The 12345-nt window shown below is 38.0% G+C and overlaps 1 protein-coding gene across 4 annotated transcripts in view; it reads left to right on the plus strand.

The window, feature by feature from the left end:
* The window catches only part of CLCN3 (chloride voltage-gated channel 3), a 102432-nt gene extending 93509 nt beyond the window's left edge, over nucleotides 1-8923 (plus strand). For 2 of the 4 annotated variants that reach the window (XM_008000244.3, XM_008000245.3), the window contains 2 exons: nucleotides 3567-3642; nucleotides 5641-8529. In XM_008000244.3, the coding sequence (XP_007998435.3) occupies nucleotides 3567-3642; nucleotides 5641-5799 (235 nt within the window). In that variant the 3' untranslated portion in view covers nucleotides 5800-8529. Of the gene's footprint in view, nucleotides 1-3566; nucleotides 3643-5640 lie in introns of all 4 variants that reach the window. The other 2 variants (XM_008000246.3, XM_008000248.3) reach the window with 1 other exon arrangement.
* The last annotated feature ends 3422 nt before the right edge of the window (nucleotides 8924-12345 follow it).

Raw genomic sequence — 12345 nt, forward strand, 5'->3', positions numbered from 1 at the left:
TCGATAATTTGCCCAAAATGATGTGGTGAACAAGTCATGGTTCAAGGAATCAAACTGTTTTCCCGACTTTAAAACCCTGTCTCTTGCTACTGTTTTGCGCTTAAGTGACTGATAGAAATTCTCTTTCTTTGTGATTTCTTAAACTACTAAAACATTTTCTTGGTCAATGTATTAGATTGGGTTAAGAATAGAAATATGAAATTAGAGAATTAGATCTATGTTTAGTGTTTTTCACTGTGCTAGTTAAAATAACTTCAGGAATATGAAATAAATCATTAAAGAGATAAAGCCCTTAATTAAAGGCAGGGAGTTTAGAATTATTAAATACCACAGATACTGATTGGAGAAGAGATGTATGTCATAAATTATTACTGTTACTGTTTTTCTTTGTGTAATATTGTTTGAGTAAATAATGGCACCAACTTCATTAATTTTAAAAACTCAGTACTGAATGGGGTAACTTTTCGTAAAGCTTTGCTAGTCCTTGAGCCCTTTTATTTATTAAGTGGCTCAATTGGAACCTAAGCTGAGTTGTTACAAACTATTATTTGCTTCAAGTTGTTTTCTGTTCCTGGCATGGCTTTTTCTTTTGTGTACTAACAAATATAAATGTTCTTCTATTGAATTATGGTTAACTATGATCACAGAACTTTTAGGGATTAATTTTCATATTTCAGTTTGTTGATTAATTCCCAGGTATTTGGCAGCGTAGATATTAGAACTGAAAATGTTTAAAAGAAAGTGTAAAAATAACGAAGTGTGGCCGGGCGCGGTGGCTCAAGCCTGTAATCCCAGCACTTTGGGAGGCCGAGACGGGCGGATCACGAGGTCAGGAGATCGAGACCATCCTGGCTAACACGGTGAAACCCCGTCTCTACTAAAAATACAAAAAAAACTAGCCGGGCGAGGTGGCGGGCGCCTGTAGTCCCAGCTACTACGGAGGCTGAGGCAGGAGAATGGCGTGAACCCGGGAGGCGGAGCTTGCCCGGGCTACAGAGCAAGACTCCGTCTCAAAAAAAAAAAAAAAAAAAAAAATAACGAAGTGTGTAGGGCGAGGGGTGGATAGCTAATTAAAATTTTGTCTGGTCCTGCCTGTTCATATGAAAGAAGGGGTTGGACTTTCTTCTAAGGGAATATATTTAATTGCCTTCATCATATTTTCCTTATTCTATCTGTCAAGGAAAATAAATTGATACTTGTATGGGAAGAAAAGAGATCATTTAGGGAAGTGGCTCATGGGACTTTATTTTGTTTGAAGTGTGTTAGGAAATCAGGTGTTTTTTTCTCACTTAAATTATTTAAAACCCAGAAAAGAAATGATTTATCTTCTGGTTTTTAATGGAGACCATGAAGTTCTGCATAGCTATCATTGATGTGTACTTCATACTGCATTTTTAGAAGTGGAAAATAGTTATTTGGAGGAAGAGACATAACAAATCTGGAACCTTAGGTGCAAGGAGAAAAAGAATAGAGAGATGAAAAGGAAAGATATTTGTAAATTATAAAAATTTAAATTAGCTATTGATTTTCTGCACTTTACTTTTTAACTTAGAATTTTTCAAAATCAGTTAATCTTGGTGGAATTAGCAGGATGTTAATAGGAGTGGCTGAGAAAAAACCATTTTGTGACTGTCTGAGTTTGGGAAGTATTGGATTAAATACAATTGCGGTTTCTTTACTATGGAACTCCTCAGAACTTATAATATGTTGTTATTCTTTGATTCCCAGATGCGGGCGCGGGTAATAGGATACATGGTTTTCCAGACTTGTTTGAAAATGCAGCTATTTTTGGGTTGCAGGGAAGGATAAGGAAGAACTCATGGGAATTGGTGTTTCTTGGAACATGCTTTGGAAATGCTGGGTTATGCCCTGTTAACTCTTACATCATTAGTTTTTAGCCCAAAAGGAAACAGCAAATAATCTTTTATATGAGCCACATTTTGCACTGATTTTCCTTCCAATCTGTAAAATTACTAAGTAGCACTCTGGACTTATGCTCGAATCACTCTTCTCCATTAATGTAGGTTTCTCCCTCTTTTAGGGCTTTTACTTTATAAATACAGAGATTACTTTGTAAAATTCTACATTTGCCAGTGGGTCCTTATACATTTGTAACTTTCCTCATAGTATATTTTGTGATTTGGTGGAGTTTACAATATTGATGATACTAACTGAAATTAATCATTCTGTATAATTGGATAGAAAAGCATGAGTAAGAATTAAATTGGTGTTATATTTAATTGCCAAGATTTTCACATTTCCTGACTACAACAATAAAATAAAGTGAATTGATGGCTTAAAAAAAAGAAACCTCAAATGTTTAGTCGATGAAGAACATCTGTTGAATGAATGAATGTTCATTTTATATAGTGCATTTTCTGAGCTTTTTTGGAGGGGGAAGTTGCTCCCATGCTCTGAGAACTTTTAAGGATCGATACATTATTTTTAACGTAATAATGAGAAAACATGAGCAGAGACGCCATTTCTGTCCTTCCCATTCTCTGTCCTCCTGCTCCCCCGCCTCCCACCCCAGTCATCAAGCTAAGTATTTTACACCTGGACATAGCTATAGGAACAGGCTACTTTGAAGTCTCCTGGTGACATCGTTCAAGTCTGAATGTTCAAAGGCTGTTTAACAGGGAGGTTGACTTAATGAGATCATCAGGGAAATGTCCAGTCATCCTGAAGGGTATTTTGGATGGGCTTCCAGAATTTAAAGATTAAAGTTTTTTTAAGGATTTTTTTTTTTTTCCACTGTTTATATTGCCACATTAATTTCCATTATAAAACCAGTAACCATACTTTTATTTTAATTAGCAATCTTATTATTTTCACGTATCCTCATTATGAGAATTTATGTCCATTACTTTGCTTGATGTGATAACAATGACATGCTAAATGAGAAACAATTGTTATTTAGGAAAAAATGCATAAAGTGAAAGTCCTTTTAATTCCTAATCATAAATACATTTTATTAGCTTGCTTTAAGAAGTGGCAGTCACAGCTCGTGAACATTAGGGAGTGCTTCTTTTGGTCAGCATTATTTATTCAGTGCACATTGCCTTTCATTTGAATTTGAAGTTATAGTAAAATCCACGGGATTTTTAAAGTCTCACAGCCTTTTCCTACCTTTCCGTGAAGGTAGATCCAGATGATAGCTGCTGTGTTGTGACATCATAGAAATTAGAAAAATATTTTCCTCTGAGGAAAGAACATTGTAAATGAAACTCTACATGTCAGAGGTCTATAGCTATGTATCAATATTAAGTTTATTTTGTATTTTGCTTTGTAGTCATCTTCATTCCAAACTTTCATAATATTATTTTTAATTTAAAAAGAAAACCCACTGATATTGAAGATTAGTATTGTGTCACTTTTGAAAGTCAGAAGAATTTATGCAAAAGGAACCTGGAACTTTAAATCATTTTTGTTTTCATTTCCTAAGGTTCATGAGACTCATTCTTATGGTTCATGTTCTTATTTTTTCTCTCATTCTTTATCATTATGATTGGAACCTCTTTTAATTTAATTTCTCACACAGTTATTAGCATAATAATCTGTTTCAGGATTGTCTTGGGGATCATCACAAAGAAGAACATATTAGAGCATCTCGAGCAACTAAAGCAGCACGTCGAACCCTTGGTGATTAGATATATCAGATCTCCTCATTAGACACCTTAGAAGTCAGGAAGCATGAAACTTGTGAACTGTTGAGTTCTCTCTTTCCCAGATATCTGCTGAACAAAAATATCCTACTATGCTGCCAATTACATTTGTATCTGATAAAATATGTCTGTAAGATAAATTTAGATATGTGTAAAATCCCATTTATAGAAAGTAAGCAAAAGTAACACCTCTCATCAAATCCTTCATTACAATTTCAGAACTGTAAACAGTTTGGTAGTGGAATAAGTGAATATTATTGGACATTCTTAAAGTGAATATGGCAAATCTGTCTACCTCAGTGGATATACCGGTCTCAGAAGACTCCTGACTGGTTAAAAATGTCTGACCCATCCCCCTCCCAAGCCCTTTTTTATTTTTATTTTTTTTAATGTTTTCTGATCTTGTGGTAGTCTTATGGTAAATCTAAGCTCCTGAAGGATTTTAAAGGAGCTTAGCAATTAGAATTGCTTTCAGTTAAATTGATTTTTTAATGGGCACACTACCTAGAGTGTAATGTGTATATTATTTGTGATCATAGCATTAGTTCTTTTTCTGCTATACCCTGCATATCTTCAAAGTCACAGTGTGTGTCCTGCCATCTCATTAGTGAATTGTACCTAGATTTTGTGTGTGTCCCTTTTGTATGATGTTTCTAGAATGCTATAAGCAGCTTTTAGAGTCAAATGCATTCATTTTAACTGGCTTTATGTCCTAGTGGTTTCATGACTACAAATTTGAATTATCTTACTGCATAACATAAAAAATGTCTGGCTTTAGCAATTAATGCCTGAAATTATTTTGCCCTGCAATTGTCATACCTATATGAAACTTGTCCCAGTTTGCTTAAGTGCACAACTGATTATGTATTCCTGTTGTATGCTAATATTTCACAAGTGTTTCATGCATCCTTTTTTTAAAAACTACTAACCAGAATATTATCGTAGCAACTCATTCATTCCGCTTTCTGCTTCACCTGTAATAATCTTTTAGGACTGCTTTCTGATTTTTCACCTATCTTTTAATGTAAGCATTAACAACTAAGACTTTCATAAAAGCACTGTATCTTAACTTTTCTGGCCTAAATCAAAAAAAGGAAAACACTGATAAGTGTCCTAGAAACTTGGGTTCTTTTATAGCTTTGTTCTTGGGGCTCTGATGTTTGGGATTGCTGTTCTGTGTTGACCATTTTATATGCATTTTATCTCAATAGTATGTGCTTTCATGAAGATTCTTATACAAGTGGGCAATCCTTAAATTATCTTTGAAAAATTGGTTAATTTTGGTTAAAAAAAGGTAAAGTGGCCAGGCGCAGTGGCTTACGCCTGTAATCCCAGCACTTTGGGAGGCCGCGCCAGGTGGATCACAAGGTCAGGAGTTCAAGACCAGTCTGGCCAACATGGTGAAACCGTCTTTACTGAAAATAAGCGGGGCATGGTGGCACGTGCCTGTAATCCCAGCTACTTGGAAGGCTGAGGGAGGAGAATTGCTTGAACCGGGACCCAGGAGGCGGAGGTTGCAGTGAACTGAGATTGCGCCATTGCACTCCAGCCTGGGCTACAGAGCGAGACTCTCTCAGAGGATTTGGTCATCATTTTTGCTTTCTTAATGTGATGGCAATCAATTTTCCTTCTCAGATGGGATCAGTATCATTTCATATTCATACATCCATCCATTTTTTGTTACTTTTTTGTTGGCATACATTAATCAAAATAGCTGTGCTTCACTGAGGCATGCAGTCCTCAGACTCTCAGTGGAAAGGCTGTCATACTATTAGTGACCATAGTAACTTTTTATACCAAAGGATGGTTGCTGGATAATTTTAATATCTTTACCAATAAAGTACTTTTTGGAAATACAAAATCAGGCTGCTTGCTTTGCTCTATTCCTGTCAACAAAAAGGATTTAGCTATAGATTTAGCTTCTCCTTTTATTTTCCCTTTTATTTCATGGGAATCTTCTGTTTATTCCTTTCAGGCGCCTCCTTGGCATTATAACAAAAAAAGATATCCTCCGGCATATGGCCCAGACGGCAAACCAAGACCCCGCTTCAATAATGTTCAACTGAATCTCACAGATGAGGAGAGAGAAGAAACAGAAGAGGAAGTTTATTTGTTGAATAGCACAACTCTTTAACCCGAGGGAGTCGTCTACTTTTTTTTCCTCCTTTACAAAAAAAGAAAGGAAATATAAAAGCCGGGTGTTTGCAACGTGGTTTGCAAATAATGCTGGTGGAATGGAGGAGTTGTTTGGGGAGGGAAAGGAGAGAGAAGGAAAGGAGTGAGGTATTTCCCGCCTAACAGAAAGCAGCATATCAACTCCTATTGTTCTGCACTGGATGCATTCAGCTGAGGATGTGCCTGATAGTGCAGGCTTGCGCCTCGACAGAGATGACAGCAGAGTCCTCGAGCACCTGGCCTGTTGCTCCAACATTGCAAAGACACATTATCAGTCCCTGTTTCTGGAGGGATTGCTTTGAATTGAGCCATCTATAAAACTGCAAGGTCTTGCCCTTTTTTTTAAATCAAAAAACTGTTCTGTTTAATTCATGAATTGTATAGTTAAGCATTACCTTTCTACATTCCAGAAGAGCCTTTATTTCTCTCTCTCTCTCTCCTGAGCTGTAACAAAGCCTCTTTAAATCGGTGTACCCTTTTGAAGCAGTCCTTTCTCATATTGAGATGTACTGTGATTTTACTGAGGTTTCATCACAAGAAGGGAGTGTTTCTTGTGCCATTAACCATGTAGTTTGTACCATCACTAAACGCTTGGAACAGTACACATGCACCACAACAAAGGTTGATCAAACAGGTAAAATCTGGAAGGAAGCCTGAACGAAATCTCTCATTGTGTGCCATGTGGCTCAAAACCGAAAACAATGAAGCTTGGTTTTAAAGGATAAAGAGTTTTCTTTTTTGTTTTCCTCTCAGACTTTATGGATAATGTGACCTGGTCTTATGCAAATTTTCTATTTCTAAAACTACTATGATATACAAGTGCTGTTCAGCATAATTAAACAAAATGCTGCTGCTTTGACAGTAAAGAGAAGGAAGTATTCTGTTTAGCTGTATCTGGTATTAATTGCATGTTAAAACACTGGAATTTTTAAAATTGAAATTAGATCAGTCATTCTTTTCTTTTCTCAAGATATCACATGGCTGACACTGAAGAAGAAATGTAATTCATAACTTGCACTAAATGTATATTTTTTTTCTTAAAAATTTACCATTCTTATTTATATTTTTATGGATTAAAATTTATAAAATACAGATCAGTTAATATTGCACTTAAGTAATTTTACCTTTTTAATGTGATTTTTATAGAATAACTCAGACTTACAAATATGGAGATATGAACAAAGTTTACAGTGGGAACAAAGGTTTAAAAAGAGGTTGTGGTTCTCTCTCTGTGATCCAGTGTGTACATAAACCGTTCTCTGATCTTTCACTGCCATCCTCCGGATTATGTCTTCTGACCTGTCCATTTTGACCCATTAACTGGAAAGTTGAAAAACTACGTTAACTGGAAAGTTGAAAAACTACATTAACTGGAAAACTGAAAAACTACATTACTTTGGAGAATAAAACCAAAAGTTAGTGTTTACCTTCTTAAAAAAAAAAACACAAACAAAAAATTTGAAAACAATAGAATTGCAAAGATAGCAGTTAAAATTTTAATATGAAAATAACCTTTGAATCTCGAGCTAGGTCACATCCATATTTGAAGTGGTCAATGATGGTTTGGACATTTTTTGCAGGATGAGTTAAAATGCACTGGAGTATATTTGGGATTTTTGTTTTTGGAATTGTCTGTTTTAATCACAGTCTTAATTCACAATTGGCAAAGGCAGTTTACTCAAAGGACTGGCCTAAATATTCTGTAATTATGCATTTTTGATAGGAAAATGAAGTTTTTGCAAGCAGGCATTTTATTTTTGTCTTTTCTTTGGCTGGAGTGCAGTGGGGCATGGTCTTGGCTCACTGCAGGGTTGACCACCTGGGCTCAAGTGATCCTCCCGCCTCAGCCACCCAAGTAGCTGGGACTACGGGCATGCGCCACCATGCCCAGCTACTTTTTTTGTATTTTTAGTAGAGATGGGGTTTTGCCATGTTGCCCAGGCTGGTCTCAACTCCTCAGCTCAAGCAGTCCGCCTGCGTAAGCCTCCCAAAGTGGTGGAATTACAGGCTTGAGCCACTGCACCTGGCCCAGACAGACATTTTCTGAAACACAACTGGCAATGAGCTGTTTTTACATTTTGAAAGTGATTCTTCACTTCCTAGTTCTTAATTATAATATACCTATTAAGATCTGTAAGGTCTTGAAGACTTATAAGATCATGAAGCCATATAATAATGAGGATTGAAAGTTGAGCAAAATTTTCAGGATTTTGGGAAACATTCTTAGCTGTGCTGTCTGCCTAAGATTAGTCCTTATTACTTCCCTCCTTTGATAGACTTCAAGTTTTCTTCATAGCCCTTTCAAAGGTTTTTGGGCCATCCAGACTAAAATCATTTCTCAATGATAGTTCTGTATATCTCCAACTTGTCTTAAGTGTTTTTGCCTCTGTGCAAGGTATTGCTAGACTATGAACTCCTCAGCATGGCTGCTGGATAACTTACTGTCTCGAGTTACAAGCCTTCAAAGGAGAAATCGGTTTCTTTGCAGATAGCTTCATAAAACTTCACATGGAGTTTATTTTCCATATTTCTCTTTTTTATTTCTGCTCCTTTCATTGCCCATCTTGCTTCAGAGACTGACATTTCAGAGTGGATATTAATTAAAGCATTAATCTTCTTTTTTGGTGTATTTCTATCCCTAGCGTGTCTTACTGCTAAAATACAGGAAAAGTGCCGTATTTTTAATGCACTCAGTGGTTTTCTTTGGTGTTATCTGTTCCATTTTCTTTTTCGTACATTGAGGTGTGTCTCCTTTTCAACCAAATGAAATAGTAGAGACCATGAAATTGTTGTGCCTGGCTAATTGGCAAATTAATTTACCAATATAATAACTGTAGCGCCTTATTTGAATACCCTTTTTGAGAAGGTATGATGAGAATGGGCAAGGGTGTCAGCATCTCTTCTTCTTAATAATTGTTTTCAGTTTTGGTTCACAAAGAATGCTTAGTTAATCTGTGATGTTACCTAGAGCTGTATTTATCTGTTTTTATTTATACTAGTGTAGTAAAGCTGCATATCATTACAGTAAAAATGATTACTGTGATGAGTTAATCAGAAAATCTATTAAAATCTATATGACAATGTGTGGTTTTGGCCTTTAATTATATCTGTAACAGTCCTCCCTCTTCACTGCTGCCCTATGCAGTGTAGGCCGATACGCCTGGCACAGGGAGCCCCAAAAAGGTAATAATTATAATGCTTCTCTCAGGTTACAAAGCATTTCTACACTTTGCAAGCAAGGAGCAATAGAAGAGTAGATAGATGCTGGATCGACAGCAGGATGTTCATACCACCAGCAGTGGTTTAGCACCCCTGTTTGTCAGTGAAAGCTGCAGGTCTACAGAAAACTGATCATTTCAGCTCACTTTCAAAAGTGATTTTTTTTCTTTTTGCAAGAAAAATTACGCTATTTGCATGAAAAGAGGTAAAACGATTTATTGACACGTCTTTAAAAAATCACCTTGGACATTTGCTAATAGAACTGCCAGAAGAGGGTGGTAAGTAACAACCTTTGAGTAAGATGTGGTCTTTTACTATTAAGCTTTTAGTAAAAAGGAACACACTAAAAGTTCAGAGTAGATCATTTATATTCTCTGAGTATTTACTTAACAATTGCTGGTCGCCAGGCACTATTCTATGTTCTTGAAGTTTTCATTCCAGCAGGAAGAGAAATCTATAGTATGTCAGATGGTGATACATATGGATTAGTTCAGCAATTTTTAAAAAATGATTTTTATGTGCTGCACACTGTTAAGAATATATGAAATCGGTCAAGAATCCTCATGGTAATAGTTTTTCTAATGGACAGAAAGTGAAGGTGTGTGCCTGTGTGCACCCACCCCATTTTTATTGAGGGTGATCAGGGAAAGCCTCGGGGATAAGGAAGCATTTGAACAGAAACCTACAGAAAGTGAGAGAAGTACATTTATCTGCGAGAAAAAATGTAAGAAGAGAAAATGGAAAATGCTATATACAAAGGATTCTCCTGCCAGGTTCAAGGAACACCGAGTGGGTCACTAGCTGGAGAGGGATGAGAGGGAAGAAAGTGATAAGGAAAGAGGTTGGGAGTGTAGGTGTTTGATTTTTATTCTAAATAAAATGAGAAGCCAGTGAGGCAGAAAAGTCACATAATCTGACTTAAAATGATCCCTCGGACTCCTTTGTTGGGAATAGACTATAAAGCGGTAGAGGTGGAAACAGGAGACCAGCTAGAAGACTGTGGAATAATTCAGGTGAGATATGGTAGAGATCTGAACCTGATTGAAGCTGGTGGAGGTGCTGAAAGTGGTTGGATTCTAGACATGTTGAAGGTAGAATAGACAGGACTTGTGAATGGGTTGGATATAGAGTGTGATGAGGAGTCAAGGATGTCTGCAAAGTTTTTGGCTAATGACAACAATGGAATGGCCACTGGCTGAGTTGGGAAAGACTTAAGAATAGATTGGGGCTGGGGTGTTGTGTGCAGAGAAATTTTGGTTGTAGACATTGTTTTAAGTGTCTTTTATACTTCCAAGTGGGGGTGTCACATAGGCATTAGCATGTATCAGACTCGAGTTCAGGAGAAAGGCCCAGCCTGAGAGCTACACGGGCGGCATCATCCTGAGACAGGAGAGTACCACGGATTGAGTGCAGACAGAGAAGAGGTACAAGGACTAAGCACTGAAGCATGCTTATGTTTAGATTTGGGGAGGTGAGCCAGCAAATGAGGGAGCCACCAGTGAGGTTGGGTTGCGAGTAGTGACATTCAAAGAAGGGTATTCCACTGGTGGATTTATTTAAAAATAAGCTAGGTGTGGTAGCTCAGGCCTGCAAATCTAGCACTTCAGGAGGCCAAGGTTGGGCAGGATCATTTGAGCCCAGGAGTTCATGACTAGCCTGGCAAACACAGACCAGGTCTCTACAAAAAATTAAAAAATAAAAATGAGTTGGGCATGGTAGCACATGCCTGTAGTCCTGGCTACTTAGGAGGCTAAGGCAGGAGGATCGATTGAGCCCGGGAGTTGGAGGCTGCAGTGAGCTATGATGGTACTACTGCACTCCATTCTGGGTGACAGAGCGGGTGACAGAGCAAGACCCTGTCTCAAGAAGGGTAGTCCCCTAAACCAAATGAATAATAGTTTCAAGGAGCGATGATTAACTGTTACGTGTTGCTGATAGGTGAAGTAAATGAGGGCTCAAAATGCACCAATGTAGAGAGAACTGATAGCTTCCCCCAGAGCAGGTTCAGCACGATGGTGGCAAGCCAAAGCCTGAAAGCAGTGGATCCAACAGAGATTGGAAGACGACGACGATTGCAATTCTTCCTGTGAGGTTTCCAGGAAAGTAATGCGTGATTTTAAGATGCAGGACATTATAGCTTCTTCTGCTATTGATAGTTTGACAGGGAAAATTAATCTGAGAACAATCAGATTTTAAGATGCAGGAAATTATAGCCTTTCTGTTAATGATAGGAATGTTTGAGAGGAAAAATAGGCCCTTAAGCAAGCAAGGGAGGATGGGGTCTTGGACACACATTCAACCTTCATAGAAAGGAGGAAAGGCAGAGTATAAGAAGGGGTAGTTGGTAAGGCAGTGGGATTCTGTTGAAGTTATTTTGGTTGCTCCTATTTTCTCAGTGAAATAAACTGAGGATGGGAGTTGGGTTTGGGGATTGAGAGATGAGAAAGTAGGATCGATGGGCATCCAGCGTGACCAACTTGAGGTTACAATAACACAGGCTGCCACGGTTGTGTTTTTTCTCCAGCCACCTGGTACTGAGCAGACTCTGGTAAGGAATAGGCAGTTTTTAAAACCTGGCTTAAGGTTAACAGATACATACAACAAATGCAGAGAAGGGCAGTGGAGTGGAGGATGCAGGGAGTGATTGTAATGATGGGGAGGAGAATCTAAAGGCTCGGTAAAGAGAATCAGGAATGGAGTGGATGAAGAATGAAAAAGGTGGTTACATTTGTGAACTGTAGGGGACTGTCGTGTTTAAAAATTACTAGAGGGAAAGAGACGGAAGGATGAATGATGATGTTAAGACAGTAGGATGCTTGAGGTTGAGATTTGGGAGGTTTTCATTGGCACTGAGAAGGTACTAGTTTCTAGTCTGTCAGTCAATCCCTAATCTAGATCACTGAAAGAGTAAGTCGAGGTTAGAGTATTGTAGGGATCACCTACATATATATATACACATATGTACATCGCCCAGGCTGGAGTGCAGTGGCACGATCTCGACTCACTGTAACCTCTGCCTCCTGGGCTCAAGCAATCCTCCCACCTTAGCCTCCTGAGTAGCTGGGACCACAGGTGTGCACCACCACGCCTGGCTAATCTTTTGTATTTTTTTTAGAGACAGAGTTTCACCATGTTGCCCAAGCTGGTCTCGAAATCCTGGCCTTAAGCTATCTGCCCACGGTGGCCTCCCAAAGTGCTGGGATTACAGGTGTGAGCCACCGTGTCCAGCCAGACATTAAAATTAATTATGATAGGAATAGCTTGCACAGAATGCCATTAAGCTGGT

Source organism: Chlorocebus sabaeus, chromosome 7 (assembly GCF_047675955.1).
Source record: "Chlorocebus sabaeus isolate Y175 chromosome 7, mChlSab1.0.hap1, whole genome shotgun sequence".
NCBI classification, from domain to species: Eukaryota; Metazoa; Chordata; class Mammalia; order Primates; family Cercopithecidae; genus Chlorocebus; species Chlorocebus sabaeus.